The sequence below is a fragment of the Rhincodon typus genome, chromosome 8 (assembly GCF_021869965.1).
Source record: "Rhincodon typus isolate 14 chromosome 8, sRhiTyp1.1, whole genome shotgun sequence".
Taxonomy (NCBI): Eukaryota; Metazoa; Chordata; class Chondrichthyes; order Orectolobiformes; family Rhincodontidae; genus Rhincodon; species Rhincodon typus.
In genome coordinates this window covers 8,114,911-8,140,118 of record NC_063339.1, presented here as the reverse complement: position 1 = coordinate 8,140,118, position 25,208 = coordinate 8,114,911, and the positions used below count along the sequence as shown (strand labels likewise).

The following is a 25,208-nucleotide window of genomic DNA, read 5'->3' as shown; positions in this document are numbered from 1 at the left end:
TGCTACAGCAAACCTCGCTGTCCAATTTTTAAAATTGTTAGCTACAATTGTTAGTGAGGAGAGGATTTATTCTACAGCGAGGATAGTCATGACTATCCTTAGGATAAAATAGAACAATAGGAACAGCTGAGCATTAGGCAATTTCTCCAGCATACCTGACGGGCGAGTGTCTCTCGGCTTCCTTCTGATTGATCCAACTTCCGGCGAGTACGATCAAGCTCTTGTTCAATCTTAATATGATACAAAGAAAAAATAAGTATACAAAGCAACTAATATTGTTACTACGCCGTAAACCTCCTATAGGAGTACTTGCTGTGAACTCTGTGGTTCAGAGCACTGTGGATCTTTCTTTTTGTTTTGACTGGTCCCCCCGTAAGACACTTCTCTCAACAGGAAAATCCAGGACCACTGTGCCTACTCGAAGTGTTGACATCAGGCCACAATTTTAATGGATTATGTATTTCAGCTACAGGCCAATATCGTTTCCTTCTTTTGAAATAAAAAATGACTATTTTTAAATTTATGAAAAGCATCTGGCAGAACAGTTACACAGAAATGGAGATGTGTTAAGTTCTGACAATAAGAGAATATAGTGAGTTTTTAAAAAAATATTCTTGCATTTTAGACAAAGCTACTAATTTGTTCTTAAGCATTCCAAAATGCCTACAAGACAGCAATGACTGCATTCCTCCTTCATAGGAGCTTGGAACTTTCTATAATATTAAAAGGTGCTACACAAATCCAAGTTGCCGTGCAATGATTCTTCCTACAGCTCATGTTCTGCTGAGAACACTTCAGAAGGCATTTAGAGACAACCAATTAGTTGACTAATATTCTACGATGGAAATCACTGATGTTCCTCTGCACTTTTAGCAATAAATCTAATGGGAAAATAATTACTAAAGTACATGGGTCAGCCGGACACAATCCTTTTCTTGGAGGCATGGGTCTGAATCAAGTCGAGACGGGTTGAGACAAGAGTGTCTCTTCTGTCTACAGGTATGAATTGAAATTGGGCAGTTTTCAAACCAGTTACTATGGTACATACATGTGGTGAGATGTACCCAACCGGCATTAATGGCGCTATCATTCAGTAATAGCACTGGATGGTTGTGTACAAAAGTGTCTGTGGTGTTGCAAGGCATTTTCAAGAGGTCAGGACTAAAAAGCAGTGTTGATGTAGAGTTGAGGCAGCTTTCCTCGCCTAGAAGTAAGCAATGATCAAGTACTGGAAATGTTCCAATTCCGTGCACTAAGCTTTCCCTAAAAATTCATAATAAAATTATCTTCTAAAAGGTTTTTGTTCTTTTGCACATTTTTATTGACCACACAGTGTCTGGATTGCTAGATGAGATGAACTCCACTCCAGTCAATTCACATTCCATGGTTAACATTTTGGTTCAAAATTTGCTATCAAAATAAATGAAGCTCATAGCACTCACATTTATACACAAATTTCACAAATTCAAACAAAGTCAGATATAAGGTTGAGAACATCCAAAGATTGCTACCTGAAATGTGCCATCACACTGCGAGCTTCATCAAAACAATAAAAACCAAAAGAACTGCGGATGCTGTACAGAGGAAGGGTCACCGGACCCGAAACGTTAACTCTGTTTTTCCCTTCACAGATGCTGCCAGACCTACTGAGCTTTTCCAACAACTTTGTTTTTGTTCATCAAAACAATGTCAATTGATCTGGCTCATCATCGAAACAATTGAATAGTATGAAGTTGTAATATTTGCACAACAGGTACAATAAAAACTAGCATAGTCTAAATGTTCTTAATGGGTAATATGTAGTAATTACCACCAGTCAATCTCTTTGACACTCTTAATTAATTATTACAAGGGTGGATCTCATTTGTTCCAGTTTTAATTGTTGTTGGAGAAGTTTTAGGATTGTGAAGAAAATGTTTTCAAAAGGACTTTGTTTGTCAAATTTTAGTTTACACTTGCCTCTCAGTTTTAAACTGTTAATTTTATAATTCTTTAGTCTGATTGGTTAAGGAGCCCAATTTACTCGCATGCTGGACACCAGATTTCTTTCCGAGAGACATCATCACGTCACACTTGAAACACTAAACCATTTTTAAAATCTAAATGTGCAAACACAGGTCCAAATAACAACAGACATCATTAGATTAATTCCACAGGAAATTATAGGGCAATAAGTTCTATTTGGCAATTACTTTAAAATTCAGTTGAAACAATTGCCGTAAAATAAAGATAATCCCTCCAGTGATTTCACATTATTGCAATTTGTTCATTTGTGAAAGAAAAGCAACAGCAGTATCATTGCTCTGATATTCTACTTACATTTATAAATTGAGGAAGCCTCATAACTTGAAAGCTCCATTAACACAGAAAACAACTTTTTTCATTTAAACGTAATGCCAGTATACTACAGTTCCCCAATAATTCTACAATTGTGAGCTAATTGTCTGCATTTCCAAAGAGACCATTCTTCACAATCTATATTTAAAATATATATATATACTCAAGTACTATAATCATACCAATGATTGCTCAACGTGTACAATGTGTTCTTTTGAATTGGATTACATTAGAATTGTAGAATTACTGCATGAATCATTGGCGACTCATGGAAAATGACAATGCATTCACGTTGCACGCATTAAGAAACCTATAAGGTAGTCTCAAAAATTTTGACTATAATCCCAAATTTACAGCAATTTGAGTTTTAGACAACTTGTCATTATTTAACATTGTTCATATTTATGATCACTCATATTTATGTTATCTTCTCTCAGAGGGTTGCCAGTCTTTGGAATTCTGCACCGTGGAGGGTTGTTGAGTATATCAAAGGCTGAGATCAAGATAGTTTTGGACTCTGAAGAGAGTTAAGCAACATGGGAATGGAAGGGAAAATGGAAATGAGATCAAGGATCAGCTATAATTTTATTAAACAATGTTGTCTCAAGAGGGTGTGTGGGGCATTCTATTCCTTTTTCTTACCTTTGGGGAAGTACTTCTAACATGGCCTTTGATTTTAAATTGTACTCAAAGCAATGCTGGAACATATTATGTTACTAATGCGTATTTCAGCTCAAAGGCTTGCTTATTCATCAGAGTTTGAAAAGTTTACTTCTCCTTAAAAATCCCACAAGTCCATTTAATATTTTAAGCACAGATTAATAAATCAAGGATCAATTAAACAATAATTGACTATAGTGAAAGTTCTAGTGTCATAAATTTTCAATGCCAGGCTGCCAAGTTTAAGAGCGTTAGACATTCACCATCCTTTGTGGTGTCATAAACCTCTCAGAGTAACCAACACTGTCAAAAGGATTACCCATAATTGTGGGCTTTTTTACTTAAGTAGCAAGAATCCTCCACTAGTTCAACCAAAAGGCAGCATTTCACAGGCTTGCATTTACCCCAATACAAAATTTACAGTCAAAATGTCAAAAAGCAAATGTTTGCCTTCAACTGGAATGTAAGCATCTCCCTCAGCTGAACGAAACTCAAGACAGAATATTTTAAAGACAGCTAACATCTTCCTTAAAAACAATCTCTCAAAGCTTTTTCTGTTTATATTAGCAAAAGAAACCCACAATGACTCACCAACAAGTGTCAAATAATTTAATTAATTAATTTCCAAAAATTGATCTGCTAAATTTTTTTTAAAAAACATTTTTGTCCTTCATCCATTCACCCTGCCAGCTAATATTGTAATTGTTGTTTTCTACCATCTAAGCCCCACTTACTCTCTCACCTAGATATCCTCATTTCTTCTCCCTCAGCCTCTGCACTGGCTGACTTCACATCCTCAGTTGTTTTAATCTCATCCAATCTTCTTTGCCCCATTTTAACTGATTTAATTGCATTCCGCTTCTCTCTTTATGTCTCCTCCCTTGCCATTTCTTTGATCTCCCAGCATCTAAATCTAAACAAGGCTATTTCTTATCATTTCCTTGTATTCCTCACCACTCATACCTTTCCAACATAATTTCCTTCTGCATTTGTTCCAGAGGAAAAACACTCTCTGGTGACGGTGTGGCAACTTCCTAATTATCTGGTTTTTGGTCGTCCTTTGCCATAGTACTCTGAAAAATGTTAATCTCTCAATCGCTTCATTGACAATTTGTATGTCCCATTCCTTTCCTTCTCCTTTAGGTGAGTTGCAGCATTTAATGTACGAGGAGTATTTTCCAGTGCTAAAGTAGAACAATGCCCACACACCAAACACACCACACTAATCATGAAGCTTTTCTAAGATACTAATAAAGGTCATTGGGCCACTGGTGAGATTTCTGATGCTCAAAATATCCAAAGTGAGATACAAGTGAAAATATTTAGAACACAACTCAAAACGTGTGACAAATCCTACTCACCTAATCCAGACATTGCCATGGTTAATTTAAAAACTGGATAATGCACACATTACATTGATTAAACACGGACCTAGATATTGGTCACAGCTGCCCATTAATTGATAAGAGTGAATAATTCAATCTGTCACAAAGGGGCTGTTGTGGTGCAGAGGTAGAGTCCCGGGTTCAAGTCCTATCTGTTCCAGAGGTGTGTAATAACATCTCTGAACAGGTTGTTTAGAGGAAAAATTGATTTTTTTTTTTAAAAATGAGTCCATGTTGTTGCTGTGGGTCTGGAATCACAGTTCAAGCCCCACCAGGTAAGGATGGTGGATTTTCTTTTCCTCCAAAAGTACGTGAATGAACCAGATCAATTTTGGCAATATTGAGGCAGTTATTTCGTCACCATTACTGATGCTAGATATTTTCATTTCATTAATTAAAATTAAATTACCCAAGTGATGAGGTGGAATTTGAACTCAACTCATCACACCATTAGTCTAGGTCTATGGATTGCTATCCTAATAGCATAATCACTTTACTACCACACGCAAGTTACTGAAGGATGGATGACGTGAGGCTAAATAAGAAGATAGTTAAGAAATGAACTTTCAGCACAACAAGGCAATGATTGCGATTTCAGCAAGTGGAGAAACAGTGGCGCAAGTCCTGGAAATGAAACTCAAAAGTTATGAGTTCAAATTCATGGGAGGCTAAGCTAGAGAGTAGCTCATCAAAGACCTATAAAAGGGAAGGAATTTGAATGCACATAGGGAGGGAGATGATCTATCAGAGAGAGACTTGGTTCAAAATGCAAATCTGTTGAATGGGGGAAACAGGCACTTGAAGAAAGGTTTACACACCAAGAAGTAAAGGGTACTGTGTAAGGAGTTCAGTGAAGGGTGCAGAGGTAACATTTTCTTTATCAATTCTATCGGCCTTCAGCATTTGAATTCCAAGTTTTTGGAGCATGAGGAGCTGGTGAATCAGTAACTAGTATTGATACAAACTGTACATTTTATCAGTATAGTTAGTATTGTACTGCTATAACTGAAATTGCAAAGTTTACTGGAAGTGTTGAAATGTTTTGAGAAGTGTAGACTGTAATGATTATAAATATATTTATTAGCAATTACTCATATAATTAATACATATTAGAGCCAGCAGGGTACATGAACTGTGATGTAAAACTTGGAAGGTTTTGGATTCTGATGCAATCCAAGGCAAACACATCTAAGTGCTTCTGGCTACATGGAATGAATCCACAAACATTCTAGTTCAGTTCAGTTCAAAGTTACCGAGCTGCAGGCCAATCAGGAAGGGGTAAGCGATCTGAACATTTTATTCCAGGAAGTACCCACAGCCCTTAGGATTGCATCTTCCGCTTGGGTCAGTGGTCAGGGAAAGGAAGCTATGACTGCAAGTGAGGCAGGCAAGGGGACCTAGAGGGCAAATGCCATACATAGCCTTTATAACTGTTTACAATTTTCACAACTTGTTTGGGTGTAAGGGCTCCAGGAAAGATAGGCTAACAGACCACCGTAATGTGGTACAGGAAGCCATTGCAGAAGGGAGAGTAAGGAGAAATGTAGCAGGTAGGAGGTGTAATACAATGACAGGAATTGACACTGTTCTCTGCAGCAATGAGCGTATGTCCAGGTGACTGTGTTGTCCACCAGGTACCAAGATTCAGAATACAAGCTCTGGCTGGAGAAAAACATAGATTACAACATAAAAAAAGATCCTTTGGTCCAACTAGTCCATGCCAACCAGAAATCCCAAATTAATCTAGTCCCATTTGCCAGCATTTGGCCCATATCCCTCTAAACCCTTCCTATTCATATACCCATCCAAATGCCTTTTAAATGTTTTAATTGCACCAGCCTCCACCACTTCCTTTGGCAGTTCATTCCATACATGCACTACCATCAGTGTGGAAAAAGTTGCCCCTTAGGTACTTTCTAAATCTTTCTCCTCTCACCTTAAACTTATGCCCTCTAGTTTTGGACTCCCCCACCCCAGGGAAAAGAACTTGGCTGTTCACCCTATCCATGCCCCTCATGATTTTATAAACCTCTATAAGGTCACTCCTCAGCCTCCAATGCTGCAGGGAAAATAGCCCCAGCCTATTCAGCTTCTCCCTATAGCTGAAACCCTTTAGTCCCCACAACACCCTTCTAAATCTTTTTTGATCCCTTTCAAGTTTCATAACATCTTTCCTGGAGCTGGGAGACCAGAATTAAACGCAGTGTTCCAGAAGTGGCCTAACCAATGTCCTGTACAGTCGCAACACGACATCTCAACTCCTATACTCAGTCCACTAACCAACTCTCTGGGTCCTGATGAACTTCATCCTATGGTATTTGGAGACGTAGCCAATGGAGTAATAGATGCATTGGATAATAATTTTTCAAAATTTGTTACATTGAGAAAGGGCTCTGTTAGATTGGAAAGTAGCAAATATAGCCCCTCTATTCAAGAAGAAGGGGAGGCATAAAACAGGAAACAACAAGCCAGTTAGCTTGACATCTATCATGGGAAAGGCTTTTTTTAATTCACTCGTGGGATGTGGATGTAGCAATTTATTGCCCATCCCTCCTGGAGAAACTGGCAGTGAGCTGTCTTCTTGAACCACACGAGTCCACGTGCTGTCGGTAGACCCACACTGCCATTAGGGGGAGAATTCCAAGATTTAGATCTAGAAAAACTGAAGGAATGGCTACATATTTCCAAGTCAGGATGGTGAGTGGGAACTTGCAGGTGGTGGTGTTCCCATATCTCTGCTGGCCTTGCTCTTCTAGATGGAAATGGTCATGGGTTTGGAGGGTGCTTATGAGGATCTTTGGTGACAAAAGGCTTGTTTCTGTGCTGTAAAATTCTATATGCGTACAAAAGTAACGTACATCCTGCTCTTCAGATAGTCATATTTATGGCTCGATATCTTTAGAAGCTTCCAAACTGTGTGTTCCTCAGCCAAAGAGACAAATCAGTCAAAACATAAACTTACCAGGGACTTGTCATCTTCGGATCTGGAAAGTTTATTCTTCATTTCTTCCGTTTCATTAACTTTATCATTGCGTTTTCTCAACTCCTTTTTAAAAAAAATCAGAAGTTTAAATATTACAAGTTACAAAATTCTGTTAGAATCTTAAAAAGAAAGACAACAGAGCACTTCCTTTTCCAAAGGATTCTAATAGCTACATGGAATGAATCCACAAACATTCTACTATAAAGGAGAGATCAAGTTTACACTGTTTCATAATGACAGAGATTATTTACTTTTGGCAGCCGACCCTGGGACATGTTTGTGCCCAGACAGTGCAGACATGTTGACAGTATCCTGCCCTGAAGCATAGTCCATCTTCCTCAGCTTGAACTACCACAGGGCTGAGAGAGGCAGGCAGAGGGAGGTGGAAGGTCCTGACATTTCCACAGTGCCCTACTGGCATTCAAGTGAGGAATGCAACTGGAGTGAGGTCAAGATTCTTTGTCTCCATATCTCCTTACCGTTAGTGCAGAGCAACAACAGATGCAACAATGGAGTGCCAGCTTGTGCATTTATCCTGTAGACATGGAATGCTGGCCCTCGCTCCTGCCCATGAAGGCAGTCAGACACACACACGCCAAAGACTATATGGTGCGTATAGCACAGAACAGACAGTTACGTTGGATTACGAGGTGACTCAGACAAACCTTCCCGCGCTGCTGTGTCTGACTGCGCATTTCTATTAAGTTGCTAATTGTCAACACCACGGGATCCTCTTCTGTCTAAGGCTAAGCAGGTGCCTGATCTTCGGCAGTCCTCAGAGCGTCAGCGATTTGGAGCTACTCCTCCTTAGCCAGATGCGGAGATGTAGGAATGATGCGCTCACCAGCAGATGCTCTCAGCTCTAATCTGCCTAATGGGCCCATAAAGGTGTCAGTATATGAGCTGGAGGGGGGAGTAGGAGGAAATCTTGCTAGTGCATCCTCCACCTTTCCCAGAAGTCGGGGAGGGGATGAATTGCTGGGCTGGCCTCTTTATGGGGAAATTATGCAGATTCCATAGTGACTACAGGAGTCAAAAGAAAATAGGCACCACAAATTACGGGGTAGAAGTCCAGGCTTGTTTGGAGTACATTCATTGTGGCAGTAATAGGAGAGATGCACAGCAATGGATCATTCCTCTTCCCTGGTTTACAGGATATGGATGTTTCAGCATCATCAGATGAGCAGTCTAAGTCCTCATGGGCAGCGTCAGGATCCTCTCCTCCTAGAAGGTGTCCTGAGTGAGTGACACTTGAGTGAGGAGGAGGCACAAAGAGCATGCAGGGTGAATAGTCTGGGAGTGGGGTGGATTACAGTGAGGGAGGGAAAACATTGCATGCAATACTAAGAGTGAAAGGCCATAAGCTTTGGTAACAATGAGAAGATCATGGTTCTTACTCTCAAAGAGCAGAGAAGGTAGTCTACCTACTGTGGCATTCTGGGTATTTCTTCAGACAGTCAACACCACACAGATCTGGGTGGCAACCCCACACAAGGTTGGAAGTGTCTGGTATTGTAGTTTCCCCTGCCAGTCCTGGGGAATGAGGCACTCCTCTGAACCACCCCATTCACCCAAGACCTCCAAGCCCTTGCCTGTACAGAGGGGTGCAACTTGCCCTTGTCTGCCATGTCCAGAGCAAATAATACAAACCATTCAGGATAGTTCTGGACTGCCAGAGGTCAACCTGGGGCACATCTGCCAATCCTGAATAAGCTAGCAGTGGCAAGCACTTTCACCTGCAGCAAATGAGAGAATACATGCAGGGCACCATACGGGTGTGATGCAGTGGGTTTTGGAAGATAGTGTGAGAAAACTCATTAGGCCTCATGGAGAGTAACCTTCCATGAAATTTGCAAAAATTGATACTTAGCCGATTTCTGTTAAGATTTGGCCCTGCCTTTGTGTCTGCCTGCATCTTATGAGTGCCAGCAAGCAGAATGCTTACAAGTCAATTAACTATAATTAGCAGAAATAAAAACAGAGTGCTGGAGAAACTCAGCCGGTTTGGCAGCATCTCTGGTGGGAGAAATAAAGTTAGCGTTCTGAGCCAAATTACTTACAAACTAGAGCTTATTTTTAAAAATAAATAAATTAGGATAAGAAAGGATTATGTATCTCAGTTTAGGATGTCGCTATCTGAAGGTTGTAACCATTTATAATTCATGTACTGAAGTTACAATATGTAGGCAATGCATTTTCCCATGCACTCTCACTGGCAACCTCAAACTACTATTTTAAAAATTTCAAACAGCTTTCATTAAAGATGGAGAAAAATAATATTCTATCACCAGATGTCAGTCCTCATCACAATTTCCATGGCATCTCAGTTTTAGAAGAAAATAAAACATCCATTCTTTAGACATTGGAGTCAACATTTTAAAATAAATTCATCACAGTGCTTCTTTTTGTACAGAATATTTACTCATCCAAAACATACGTAGTCAGCTACATCAGGGACATTTATGTGACTCTTGGATAGGCATGTAAATGTTAGTAAAATGAAGGTTTGCAGGGTAGTTTGATCTTATAACAGGTCGGCACAACATCGTAGGCCGAAGGGCCTGTACTGTACTGTTCTGTTCTATGTTCTACGTTCGTTCTATGTTAATCCTTACATTGAACTCCCTTGCCTTTCAAAATTACAAAAAAACTCTCATTCAAATAACCTGATAGCTTTTCCCTTACCAATTGTGAACTTAGCAATTAGAGAATAAAAGTAAAATCAAAAGTAGGTATTCAAGGTGAGGTTGTACGCTAATGAGGACTAAGGTTCCCTGCAATTCTGTAAACATAGAATATGATATTAAACAAGTTAAATCACACTCATTTGTACCTAATTATTAGCAGCATTTCAACAGCGTTACCATCATTGATCAACTTCAATAGAACAGAAAGACTGCCAGATAGGATTCAAATTGGAATATTTCTCAGGTTAAGGTCACAAACAAAATGATCAGTGACAAGATTATGCTGCGAGTAGTACAGAGCATCAAGGAAATCATTTAGCATCCAGACTCTGGACAAAGATATTTACAGCAATAGTGAAAGGATTAATCGCACTCAGACACACAACAGTGATTGCTAATATATCATGGCACTAAATGATTCTATCAGCTAAAACCATTTTGAATGTCAGTATTGATATGGATCATTTACCACTTCTCAAAAGAATTTCTACACACCTCCAAACAGACAAGTTGTGGTAAATAATTTTAATACATTACATAGCAGAATTAAGAAGTTCAGTTACAGTTTTCTAAAGAATGCCAAAATCTTAAGATGGGAGAATAGCATTAAGTAACAAGAAAAGATCTTGTAACATTCATTCACTATGTATCGCCAGATATGCCAGCATTTATTTCATGCACCTAATTGTCTGGAAAAGATGAAGGAGAGTCACCGTGATGAAATGATGCAGTCCATGCAGTGTAGGTGTATGCACAGTGCTGATAGGGAGGTGGTTCCAGAATTTTAGCCCAGCAACAGTGAAAGCATCCCAAGTCAGGAGGTGTGAGACTTGGAGAGAAACTTGCAGCTGTGGTGTTTCAAGATGTCTGCTGCTCAACATTGTACAGGTTGTGGTTTATACAGGGCCTTGGTGGGACCACACCTGGAGTACTGTGGCAGTTTCAGTCTGCCTCCTTAAGAAAGGATAGATTTGCCGGAGAGGAAATGCAGCAGAGGTTCACAAGGCTACTGATACTGGGACTGCCCCATAAAGAGAGATAGCCTGTATTCACTGGAGTTTAGAAAGGTGAGAGGGAATCTGATTGAAACCTATAAAATTCTAACTGGGTGGGACAGACTGAACGAAGAGAGGATGGTTTCCCTGGTTGGGCAATTAGAACCAGGATCACAGTCTCAGGATACAGAATAAACCATTGAGGACTGAGATGAGGAAGTATTTCTTCATTCAAAGGGTCATGGACCTGTGGTATTCTCTACTATAGAAGACTGTGCAGGCCAAGTAGCTGTGGAGGTCAAAGTTTCACCTTTGAATTGAGCATGCAAGCAAAGATTATTCGCCTTAGAGTAGAAAAGGTTAAGTACAGATTTAATGGAAACACGCAAAAGATTTTCACAGCAAGTACACAGAAACTGTCACCAACATATCAATAACTAGAGGAGAGAGTGTTAAGATAATTATGATCTGGAAAGGTCTGAAAGGGTAATGGTAACACATTAGCATTTCCAGTAAAATGGAGGGGAGTAGAACACTCCAGGCATGGCTTGTCCGCTTCACCTGTTCTTTCTCATTTTTTTTCTCTCCCTCTTTTCCTCTCTTGGACACTCTGCCTCGACACCTCGCCCCAGCCTCTGACTCTCAGCCTCTGAAACAGGAACACCAGCACCCAGCGGCCTGGAGCAGAGCAGGGACAGCAGCCCGGCGGGGAGTACAGAGTGCGGCGGGGGGTACAGAGGGACAGAGTGCGGCGGGGGGTACAGAGGGACAGAGTGCGGTGGGTACAGGGTGTGGCGGGGGTACAGTGTGCGGCGGGGGTACAGTGTAGGGCGCGGCTGGGGGTAGAGAGGGCGGCTGGGGGTGCAGAGGGGGGCGGGCGTACAGGGGGCGACGGGGGGTACACGGTGCGGCGGGGGGTACAGAGTTTGGCGGCAGCGGCCCAGTGTGGAGCACAGCGGCATTCGGCAGTCAGACCATATGGTGGCCCCTTGTGGAAGTCTGCTGCGGAGAGCCCTTGGACAGAGGCTGCGATGTTCTTTTTTTAGTCTTTACTTCTTGTTGTTCTGACATATAGTTTATAGAATCATTAAATCCCTTTGGCCCAACAAGCCCACACCGACACTCACAGCATCCCACCCAGACCCATCTCCCTATAACCCACCTAATCTACACATCCTTGGACTCTATGGGCAATTTAGCATGGCCAATCCACCTAACCTGCACATCTTTGGACTGCGGGGGGAAACCGGAGCACCCGGAGGAAACCCACGCAGACACGGGGAGAATATGCAAACTCCACACAGACAGTTGCCGAGGGTGGAATCAAACCTGGGTCCCTGGTGCTGTGAGGCAGCAGCGCTAACCACTGAGCCACCGTATCACCCCTAATTATACTGTGTATAGCTGTATTGTAACCTTTTCCTTTATTTCTGTACTCTGTACCCAAGATGGTACCATGTGGTGGTGACATTGTTATACTGTAACTCATCTTGTAACTGAACAATCTGTACCTACGTCTCTTTGTACCTAAGATGGCACATTAACTGGCGACTTACAAATTGATCCATTTGAGTATGTGACAACAAAGCTAATTAATTCATTCATTCATTAAAACAAATTCCAAAATGTAATTGAATAAACACCTGAACTGGAGAACAATACAGGACTATCACAGAAAGTGCAGGATGTGGGGTGCCTGGATAACGCTTTCAAACAGCCAACACAGTCTCGATGGGCTGAATGATGTTCTTCTTTAGAGTAAGATTTTATAATACTACTTTTTGTTTTACTTCGTAGAAGGTGTACATTCATTAGGCAAAACCTCTGTTTATTTCCCATCTCAAGATGGCCTCAAGAAGCAGGCTGTGAGCCCCCCTGTTGATTCACTGAAACCAATGGGGAGTAGAGACATCTATGCTGCTGTTAGGGAGGGTGCTCCAGGATTTTCACCCAGTGACACTGAAAGTTCAGCAATATATTTCTAAGTCAGGCTGGCGATAGGCCTCAGAGAGACTAGAAGAACCACCATTCTTTCCCAGTACTGTTCACGTAGCACAGAAAGAAATAAAAAATAATATACGACTGCTGTATTCATCCTCCAACAATTTATGGATCCTGCTGAAAATAGATGAAATCATACAGGTCAACCCCCAAATCCTAGTCTCTCAGAATAAAAACTAAATGATTTAGTGACCATAAAGTGGCGAGCCCGCCCATGTTTAATTCAATGGGAGCATCTTCAATGATGGTTGCACAACTTTTGTTCTTTTGAATTTTGAACTTTAAGAAGGGAACAACATGATTGGTTCCATCTGGGTCTTTGGGGCTGTGGTGAGTCTGGAGGTCTGTTTTATTTGCATGCATTATTCATGAGGCTTTACAACCTTGACTTGAAGAGTCGGGAAGGGTTAACTGTTCAGTGCTTTATAAAAGCTGCATTGTTGCCTAGTAACAGGGGGCCATTGGCACAGGGAAACAGAGTAATCCAGAAAGTCAGTCAGAGTGGGCAGACCAGAGGGTGGACACAGGGTTTAGCAAGCTTATAGTTGCTCTGAAATTAAAGTCATAATGAGTTTAGTTTGCTCTAGGTCTTTTAGATTAAGGAAAAATGTATGTAGTGACTGGACAGAAATTCACCAAAAGGAAAGAAAGAATTTGCAGATGTACCAGTCTGGGTGAGAAGAAAGTGGTGACTCCATTATGAGGTTTGAGCATTTTGTAATGATTATGCTGGGTCAAGGGGCAGTGAGCACCTGAATCTTTTCCTGAAGTCTATAGTGAAATATGCCCAGGAACAAAAACAAAGTTGCTGGAGAAGCTCAGCAGATCTGGCAGCATCTGTGAAGGGAAAAACAGAGTTCACGTTTCGGGTCCGGTGACCCTTCCTCAGTTCGGAGGAATTGTTCCTGATTTACAGCATCCGCAGTTCTTTCGGTTTTTATGAAATATGCCCAACCTTACTTTCAATCTAACATAAAAGAGCTTTTCTTCCTTGTTTGACATTTTATTCTGTGTTAAAAGTATACTGGCAGCCTCTTTTGAGTATGTTCAATAACTGACCTCCATGGCTTTAAAAAAAAAATCAAAGTTGGATCTGTCAAGCCAGGTTTCATTCTGGGATCTGACACGTCCAGATTAACATCAGCTGGGATCACAACAGCACAAATATAGAAAACAACATCTACTTGCTGCATAGCACCCAAAGCGAGTGATTGATTACAGGATCTGCTGTGCATTACACTCAATCTCTCTGCCTACTGAAGATAGAGATTTAAAATATTACATACATACACATATATGACAGTTGTCTTTTGCTACTAGTTTGTCCGAGACACTGTGCATATTTAACATCCAGCATAGATGTCCTTGTCTAACATAGTCCTCACAGCACTATATCCATTAACAATAAAACGTGATCTAACAGCTGTAGACAGTTCTTATATTTAAACTTTAATGGCTTTCAACTGCAGCTAACATACTTTCCGTCCACTGATCAATACTTAACAGCTAAGACCAGCAGTGCCACTGTAAGCACCTGTCAAGGCAGGGAGACTTCTTAATATATCAAGCATGGCAAAAAAAGTATATTTATTGGCTCAAAGGTTACCTTTATTACATTTTGGTATTGCTTTCATAATGCAACTCGGAATTTATAAAATTTAAACCATACTCCGAGCTCAAGGTTGAAAAGCTGGCCAAACGTTCAATGTTGGAGTGTAAAGATTGATTACAAATATCTTTGCAATGTCATGACACTTAAATGGTTCTCTATCCGAACACAAGGCAATGGCCTTTCACAATAAAGGTTTAAAATCTGAGAATGTCTGAAAATGCCAAACTTATGCTCCATAAAATTCTGTTCTGACGTTGGCTTTCATTTACATCACACAGTCCAAAGTTCCCAATGTGTACTTAAAAATGGCCATCCACATATACCATTCAAAAGGCAGAAGCATGGGTCATTCATTTCACTGCTATTTGAGAGATGGTGCAAGTGCAGAACAGATGCATGCTATTAAAGAGTTATTAAAAAGAAATTAATTGAATGAAATGATTTTGCAATACAATGAGACCTACTTTGAATACAAAGATTAGCTAAAGAACTCTTTAAATGCTAACCTTCTGCTGCACATCTGAAGGATGATTGACAATTAGAAAATACATTATAGTGAGAAATGAATCCCTTGAACCTGTAGAAGATCACAGATAGAAGAGAGGTAACAATGAATTTCCTCACTTTCAAAGCTCGGAGCAAGGTTACCAAATGGTCTACCATATATCTACATTTAGCAGAATTAAGATCCATTACATTGTTTTGAGATTTTGAGATGCTCGTTTGTTTTGAGTATAATTTGAGACAATGAAACAGTTTACCATCTTCATCTGCCATGCCTCCACAATCTCCAGTTTTTATAAATCAAATCTGCAGTTTACAATAGAAGGACTTCTGATTTGTACAGTCTTCTGTGATATTCTTTCTTACGAATCAAAATTTTGTGACATTCATTCACACATATTTCAGTTTGGGCAAGCAAGCTGACAGTGAATGAGTGGATCAAACATATCATTCTCATCCAAGTGCTACAGGTTTTGAGCCATCAACTCCATTCCTCTTGCAGGCTAGTATCAATGCTGTTAAAAGAACAAGTGGTTGACAAAAGTCAGGCCTTCCACCTTGCCTCCTTTATAAACCTGAACGCATCTGAAACTCCACTACCTGTACCTTAACACATACCAAGACCTATTTGTCAATGCACTCACTGACCAACATTAGCAATTGGTTTAGCAAAGCCTCGATTTTAAAACTTTCATTCTCGTTTTCAAATCCTACCATGGCCCCAGACTTCCAACCTGCAATTTCCTCCTGATCTGCAACCCACTGATCTATGCACCTCTTAAATTCTGACCCCTTGCACATCCAAACTTTCCTCATTCCACCATTTATGTCAATATCAGCAACAGCCTGGACCCTAGGCTCTGGAATTCCTGTCCTAAATCTCCACAGCTCTTCTCCTGCTCTCCTCTTAAGAAGTTTCATAAAATCTAACCTTTTGATCAAACTTTTGGTCACTTGACTAAATATATTTATATAGGTGTGTCAAATTTTGTTTATTAATGCTCCTGAGAAGCCTTGGGCATATGGCACAAAGAACAGGGATTAAAAATAAATCAATAAACACTAGAATATTGTCTGTAGAAACAGCAGGTATCATATGACTGGTACATACACAACTTGCTTCTGGTCTTAATCTTATACTTTTTAAAAAAAATTTGTGCATCCTGACATGAATTCCAAAAGGCATAATCTCAATAGCTTAAAAAATTTGTAAAATGATCCTACATTCTTAAGAACAGTCAACAGAGTTTCTCTTTAAAGACATTACAACAGGTGTGACTATTACCACTTCTTAAAGGATTGGCAGATGGAGTTTAGTTTAGATAAATGTGAGGTGATGCATTTGGTCAGGCAAATCAGGGCAGGACTTATACACTTAATGGGAAGGTCCTTGGGACTGTTGCCGAGCAAGGAGACCTTGGGGCGCAGGTTCATAGCTCCTTGAAAGTAGAGTCACAGATAGACAGGATAGCGAAGATGGCATTTGTTACACTTGCCTTTATTAGTCAATGTACTGGATATAGGATTTAGGATGTCATGTTGCGACTGTACAGGACATTGGTTAGGACACTTTTGGAATATAACATTCAATTCTGGTCTCCATGCTATAGAAAAGATGTTTTAAACTTGAAAGGGTTCAGAAAAGATTTACAAGAATGTTGCCAGGGTTGGAGGGTTTGAGCTATAAGGAAAGGCTGAATAGACGGGGGCTATTTTCCCTGGAGCATCATAGGCTGAGGGGTGGCATTATAGAAGTTATAAGATCATGAGGGGCAAGGATAAGGTGAATAGTCAAGGGCTTTTTCCCAGGATAGGGGAGTCCAAAACTGGACAGCATAGGTTTAAAGTGAGAGGGGAAAGATATAAAAGGGATCTAATGGGCAACTTGTTCACACAGAGGGTGAAGCTACCAAAGGAAGTGGTGCAGGCTGGTACAATTACAACATTTAAAAGGTATCTGGATGGGTACATGAATAGGAAAGCTTTAGAGGGATATGGGCCAAATGCTGGCAAACGCAGCTAGATTAATTTAGGATACCTGATCAGCAAGGATGAGTTGGACTGAACGGTCTGTTTCCATGCTGTATGACTCTATGACACTCAATAAATACTGCATATCAAGATATCAACTTAGTACCTTTCTTCTTGCAACTGCATAACCTCAAAGTTTATCTCCAAAGTGGAATCAAGACTAATCTTCACAATAGCACACAGATCGATAATCTCAATCTAAACTGCACAAAATTTTGCTAGAGCAAATTTATCCTTTCTCCACAAAGCCTTTTATGTTAATTCACTGTGTTTGAACTAGAACATAGAACATAGAACATAGAACAGCACAGTACAGGCCCTTCGGCCCACAATATTGTGCTGAACATTTATCCTAAACCTAAGGTCTATCTAACCTCCACCCCTACCATATACTATCATCGTATGCCTATTTAATAGCCGCTTAAATGCCCCAATGAGGCAGACTCCACTACCCTCTCCAGCAATGCATTCCACGCCCCTAACATTCTCTGAATAAAGAACCTACCTCTGACATCTCCCCTGTATCTACCTCCACTCACTTCAAACTTCCGCACAAAGGACAAAATACACCTCTTAAAGCCATAGTATTGTCGCAGGGCAATTCAGGCCCTTTTTCCAGGAAGAAGGAGAGAGCCTTGAGACCATCTTGATGGAGGATGCACATGTAAAATGCTACAAATCATGAGGAGGTGGCTGATGCCTACGAACTGGAAATGTTGAAACTTGTTCTTTTTTTTACTGTTGTCATGCACACCAAGACACTGTGAGAAGTATTGTTTTGCGTGCTACACAGGCAGATCCTACCAAACAAAGTGCATCAGGGTAGCAGAACACAGTGCAGAATACCCCGACAGAAGAGGGTGGAAGAGAGTATAACTGGAGTGAGGAGAGTCTTTGATTTGGTTGGTTGCCTTCCTAAGGCAGCATGAAGTATAGATGGAGTCAATGGATGGAAGATTGATGGAATGGGCTGTATTCACAATTCTCTGTAGTTTCACGGTCTTGCGTAGAGCAGTTGCCATACCACAGTGAGATGCGTCCAGATAGGATGCTTACTATGGTGCATCTATTAAAACAAAAAAAAAACAAAAAAAAAAAAAAATCGCTAAGAGTCTTTGTGGACATGCCAAATTTCCTAAGCCTCCTGAGGACGTAGAGGCGTTGTTGTGCTTTCTTACTATCACGAAGCATGGTCAAGGGTGGACCAGGGCAGACTGCAGCTGATCATCACTCCCAGGAACTTGATGCTCTCGACCATCTCCACCTCAGCACCATTGATGCAGACAAGTATTTAAAGCATGAGAAAAATCGCAGATGTAAGTGGGAAGGAATTAAACAAGGGGGAAAAAATTGAGTCGAGGTATGAAGAGATGAGTTCCACGAGTCCTGCTTGTGGTTTGTCTTATCTATTTGAAATTCCACTTAATTTTGTCTCCGTGTACGAATGAGATCCCTGTATATGTAATGCATACATATAACATTTATATAATGTGTAAAAGCAATATATCAGAGAAAGACAAAACAAAAGACAACAACGGTCTAACTGCTTCAATCATTTTGAAATACTCAATGCTGTGGGATCACATGGAACCATATGGAGCACTGCTTAAATATGAATACAAGTTTAAGTTAAATAAGTCTGTTGTGTCACAAGTAAAGATGCATCCCAAAGCTTCCCTCTAAAATCCTAAACCAGGTCTTGTTTTTATTCTTCACCTGCCTGTTTACTGTGGTGATATTTTCTCGCATCCCCAACTCCTTGCCTGGGGAAGGAATTTCATGTCAATGTTGCTTATCTGCAGAACTAGATAGCAAATAGGTTGCCCAAGTCATATCATTTTGACTGATCAAAGAGAGCATTGCCTTCACAATCAATGCCAATCTCAGTTCTCAAGTCCACATATCTGCTTCACTCCAGATCTATCAATGTACTTTAAATTCCCCATTTTCAGTCTATCTCTTCCAGGTTTTGAAACAATGAGAGTGATATAAGCAGTGATTTCTTATCGTTCTAATTGCAGAGGCCATAATGAAGGATAGGAATACCTCTCTAACAAGCCCAACAATTATTGATCAGAGTTGGAAATATCATAATCAGAAAGGTCACCACCTCTCCAGTCAGTTAAATATTACAATAGCCACTGTTAACTGGAGGCCAAGATTTATTCAGTTCACGTCTGCTAACCTTTGGGTATGAAGTATTTCAAGACAGCATATTGTGGTAAACACTGCAGGCAGCCAGACCCGTCTCTTTTCATCACGTACTACTTGTACAGATAATGAGAAATCCTCTTTCCCTTCTCCACTGTTTGTCCATTTGTGAAGCTATGTATCGACTACTCCAGGGAATATTAAACATCTACCTACGATTGCAATCTCAGACAGGATTGCATACCACTATTACGCAAATAAATGGTTTTGCTCTCATTCAACAACTGATCAGGATTATAGCTCCTCTGTGGTAACTGACCTGAACAAACTGCTTATTTATTTTATCCACACAGACTTTCTCCTTTCTGCAAGTGCAGACACTACTCATACTGAAGTACTTTCCCACAGGTACTGGGCATCGTTCACTACCTTGTTCAAATGATTGTTTCTAAAGCTCAAGTATGAAAAACATCGGTAGGCATCTTAATAGTTAGAGTTAGAGGCATTAGGCAAGAATTCTATCAGCATCTTGCAATCTGACATAGATATCTGGCAGGGGTCACTGAATTGTAATCATAAACCATATCACTCTCCATCCCACCTTTAAACAACATTGCTGTATTGAGAATAACTGTCCCATCCTCACATGATGCATCAACAGGAGTCCTACTTGGAAAGCCTGACTAGTCATCAGAGGAGTAAAGGAATTTCCCATCAAATCTTGTCAATGGGCAGCCAGACAAGTCACTGCTCAGCTATTCCTGTCTCAGGCAATATTGAATGGGCCAAGTCTTGAGCCCACATGAAGAAGTCCAAAACTTGTAAGCTCCATGCAGTGGTGGGTATTTTAGATACCAAGTAATTTTGATGGAGTGCAGCTGGTTATTGAAGACAACATGGTGGGACACCAGTCTGCAACTACTTGACTGCTGAGTTCGCAGGATTGTTTCATACAGTTGAAGTAAATATACCTGTGTGCATGATGTTGATGGGTGAAAAGAAATAAAAGAGAATGAAAGGCCAAAAGAAGGAACAGCAAGAAAGAAGAAAACACAAGGAGAAACATTGTTTTTATTAACACACAATTCCAACCAAGATAGTTTAACACAATGATCTTATTGCAATTCAAACAGAGGTAGGAATTCCTAGTGTTTCGGCTGTTCAGCAAGAGATCTGAACTTTCCAAAAAAGAAATTGGTTAAAAGTGTTAGACATTGAGGAGACGTCACAAAGACTAAGCTTGCATTTGCTCCAGAGAAGATGATCTAAATGAGATGTCTAATTGGAAGTGGTAAATAGAAAGATAATTTTTGGAAGAGGTAGGGTGGGAATATCCAATAGAAGGGATTATAACCTTAAAATTATCATCTTAAAATTAGAGTCTGGTATCCAGGAAGTACATCTGCACAGAAAAAACATAGACTTCTCACTTCCAATAAGTTGTTGAGGTTCAGAATGGAAATAGAGATAGACTGGGGTGGAGATGGAGATAGAGATAGAGGGGGATGGAAATAGATGTTGAATTGGACATATATAAACTAAGGTTGGTGGATTCATGTCCAGCAAAAGAATTGAGGCTATGGAACCAACCCACGTAGATGGAATTAAGATTTGGATTGGCTGTAATCTAAAAGAATGGCAGAACAGAACGAGAGGCTAAATGGCCTCCCTCCTGTTTTGATGTCTTTAGTAATAATATCATTTGAAGGGATTTTGCCACTGCAAGGAGAAGCTTTGTGCAAAGTTTGCCAGAGTAACTTTTCAGATGTTTTGAGCATACATAAATCTGATTCACGGACATCATGAGGCGCAAACAAGGTCTTGAGAAAAGAAGAGGGGTTCACAGCTTCATAAATAAATAAACACCTTGACTCACCTACCCTAGCCATTTATTGATTTTACTGTGAATTAATAAAAGCTAAAGAGATAACATTTTCAAACCAAGGAGAACTTCTGCCTACAATGATGACATTTGCAGTCAATGAGTTCATTATTCTGTTGACATTTAAGTTGTTTGCAGAATTCATTTTTCTCAAATCCATCCTTTCAGCTGTAAAATTGGTTGACCATGCTAACTCAAAATCACAGAATCCCCGTGAATATTCTGTGGTTATTTTGAGGTAGTTTATAAATCAGGATTAGACCACCGAGTGTAACATCAACTCTTCCTCATTGTCAGCCGCGGTATAATAGGAATTTCTATCAACTCACAGGGAAAATTGCCCATGGCACTACTCATTTCAGGAAAGTTGTTCCTCCTCCATTCCATTTATATATTCAGTTTTCGAAGCAAAGAAAGCAGCTTTATTAACTCAAAGCAGCAGCAAAGGGAACAAAAACACCAGGATAAATAAAGCCACAAGTTGGGAGAGAAAGCTGCAAGTGGCGTAAGATTGTCGAAACCTTCTTCAGGGCTGTGCTGACAATAGCTTTGCACCAAAAATATTAACTCCATTTTAAGTGTACATCGTAGGATAGCTATGGTTAGCTCTTTTATTAAAAAACATACACGTTCACATTTTAAAGACTTCATCTGCATAAAAACCAAAAGAACTGCGGATGCTATAAATCAGGAACAAAAACGAAGTTGCTGGAAAAGCTCAGCAGGTCTGGCAGCATCTGTGGAGGCGAAAACAGAGTTAACGTTTCAGATCCGGTGACCCTTCCTCCGACCCTTCATCTGCATTAGCTGTTAAAGTACGCAATGGTACTTCAAGTAAAGCAGAGGTCATTTCATTTAACTGACCACAAAGAGGAGGTAGGAATTATATTAGCATAAGTGCAACGGTATAAATACTGTCTAGTTTCATATCCACTGGTAAGGATTAAGATGTTAAAGGCCAAACCTGCTGTTCTGGTTGCAAAATAAAATGTGGTAGGATACCACACTAAAGTCACAAGTTTCCCTTCAAGTCTCACTTTGCTAGGATGTTATATGGCAAAGAATGAGGAAGTTGTGGTTGTGGTTTTGAGGAGCCATATTACTAGGGCTGTTTAGAGTACATTAGCAAAAACTCATTATGAGAAGAGCTCAAGATGACAAAGCAAAGTATCAAATCACCACATTCCCAAGAAGAGTGGAATTAGAGCAAAAAAAGAATCAGACCAGCAAGAGAAGCAGACCATTTTAGAAACTGTGTTTTGCTGAAGGTAAAAGGACAAAAAAGTTCAAGGAGAGGTCAATTAACACTGTAACCACAGTTCAGAATATGGAGGTGCCGGTGTTGGACTGGGGTGGACAAGGTCCAAAATCACACAACGCCAGATTACAGTCCAACAGGTTTATTTGAAAACACAAGCTTTCGGAGTCTTACTCCCTCTTCAGGTGTCAGTGAGAGAGGTAGTATCAGACACAGAATTTATAAGTAAAAGATCAAAGGGTCACACCACTGATGAGGATATACTAAACAAACCTAAGATGCTGTTAAATCTTTAATCAGTTAGAAGGTTTTAATTGATTAATATATATATATGAAAATCCCCGAATTCCTTTGAAGTCACTGTCCTGAGAGACTAAAGGTTTTATCAGTGTAAGGAAGAGGTGACATTTTAGATCAGACAATGCATGTTAGGTGTGAGACCTTGTTTAGAATCTGTTTGTGTTTTGGTTTGGAGTCAGATTGGCTTTATTTCTAAAGTAAGAATTTTATAAAACACCACACTAACTGACTGACTGTAAATAGTGTGCTTTTTGAATAAAATAGAATGTATCTACAAATACAAATTCACCCCATAGATTCGTGTTTGTGTGTGTGTGTGTGTGTGTGTCTGTAGGGGAGAGAGAGAGAACGTGTGCGCCTGTGTGTTAGTGTGTGCATGTGAAAGAGAGAAACACTGTGTTTGTGGGAGAGAGAGAGAGAGAGAGAAAAAGTGTGTTCATGTGTGTTAGCGTGTTAGTGTACACATGTGTTAGCGTGTGTGTGTGTGCACATGTGTGTGCTTGAAAGACAGTGTGTGTATGAAGCAGGTCAGAGGACAACGTTAAGCACTTAGTACCCATCACATCAATGAGAAAAGCTCATCTCTTATCAAAAGTCTTAGCTATAATTTTGTTATCTCTAGATTCTGCTGTTCAAATTTTCACCTGGCCAGCTCCCATCTTCCACAGACTTGAGCCCATCCAGCACTCTGCCGCCCATATCCTCATTCACACCAAGTCCTTTCTATCCAATGCCCCACCCCCTCTTCACACTGGCCTACATCAGCTCTCAAAGCCTTGGTTTTTAATTATCATTTCTTCTTTTGAAGTTCCTCCTGCATTACAATTGAGGTTTCTGATGCATTTCACCATATAGATAGATATGACATTTTTAAAATGCTTTCTTAAATGAAGTGAGTGTTCTCTGCTGAATCTTTTTAACTTCATAAAATAGCCATCATTATTGCTGTAAAGTTATTGTAATTTCATGATGAGATCATAAATTCCTATTCTAACAAATGATAAAAGAAGCACTTACTAGAATATACTGCACCTGAAGTTTTTTTTATTGTACAGTTGTGCTAGAGGTTTATAACAGATTAATATTCCGTTCTATGCGGCTATAACATTAAATAAGCTATTGAACAAGTCTCCATTGAATAGCTAATGCTCTGAAATTGCATTCAAAACTGCATAATGGTGAATAACAGCACATTTTAATAAACTACATACCTTTGTAAAAAACTTTACCACAACAGCTTTGGGGATTTGGTTCAGTACTTAAAAGGAATTTTGTAATTTTCTTTAGAAAGCATTGTATTCAATGTCACATGCATTTGATGTGCATTCTGTATCATCACACACTTTCTTTTTCTCCAACAAGTCAGTTCACAAGGTATTCCCACTGTTGTTTAAAAGCTGATTAACTGAAAAAACATGAGATGATTTCTTTTTTTGGGGGCATTAAAAATGCTGGAATAAATCAACAGAAGCCCAAAAGAAGCAAATCTCCCAGAAATGAAGATAAACTGACCCCTGGTGGCTACTTCTGAAGCACAGGGCAAAATGAAAACTATAAGCAACAAGATTACAAACTCAATTGTTTCTCCACAATATCTTTAATTTAAAAAAAAACGAAGACACAAATTAATAAAAACTGACGGCTGAACTAGTCAGGAAATATCCTCTGCACAGCCTCCATTAGCTATGTCTATTCAAATAAAACAATTCTATTTTCCATTGCCGTGCTCAAAGACTGAAACCAATTAACTTCTATTGCTGGTGCTTCTTATTGAGTGTCAGCATGCAGGAAATAAAGAAAAAAAAGAATTGTACTTATGCACCACCTTTCATAACTTCAGGATGACCCATTGCAAACTCAAACCCTAACTTTACAGTCAATTAAATATTTTTGAAGTCTCATCACAGCCACACTGTAGGAAAATGCAACAGCCAATTTGCACACAGCAAAGTCCCACAAACAACAGTGAAATAAACAACAGATAATCATTTATTTTAGGGTAACAAGGTGTAGAGCTGGATGAACACAGCAGGCCAAGCAGCATCATAGCATTCCTATGATGCTGCTTGGCCTGTTGTGTTCATTCAGCTCTACATCTTGTTATCTCAGGATTCTCCAGCATCTGCAGTTCCTACTATCTCTGATACAATTTATTTTAAGGCGCTGGTTATGAGATAGCAATTGGCCTGGATACTCCCTATTCACCTTTGAAGTAGTGCCCCTGAGTTTATCACATCTACCCAAGAGATAGGAGATGCTGAGAGATAGTAGGAACTGCGGATGCTGGAGAATCCGAGACAACAAGGTGCAGGGCTGGATGAACACAGCAGGCCAAGCAGCATCATAGGAGCAGAAAGGCTGACGTTTCGGGCCCAATGCTGCTTGGCCTGCTGTGTTCATCCAGCCCTGCACCTTGTTGTCT

General features: G+C 40.0%; 1 protein-coding gene across 5 annotated transcripts in view; it reads right to left on the bottom strand.

Annotated features, from left to right (window-relative positions):
- The window catches only part of LOC109935306 (centrosomal protein of 128 kDa), a 336,088-nt gene that overhangs the window by 262,801 nt on the left and 48,079 nt on the right, over window positions 1-25,208 (bottom strand). For all 5 annotated transcript variants that reach the window (XR_007262690.1, XM_048600331.1, XM_048600332.1 and 2 more), the window contains exons 9-10: window positions 7,345-7,428; window positions 156-230 (exon numbers count right to left, since the gene is read on the bottom strand). Coding sequence is in view for 4 of the 5 variants with exons in the window: in XM_048600331.1 (XP_048456288.1) it covers window positions 156-230; window positions 7,345-7,428 (159 nt within the window). In the remaining variant the exon portion in view is untranslated. The remainder of the gene's footprint in view (window positions 1-155; window positions 231-7,344; window positions 7,429-25,208) is intronic.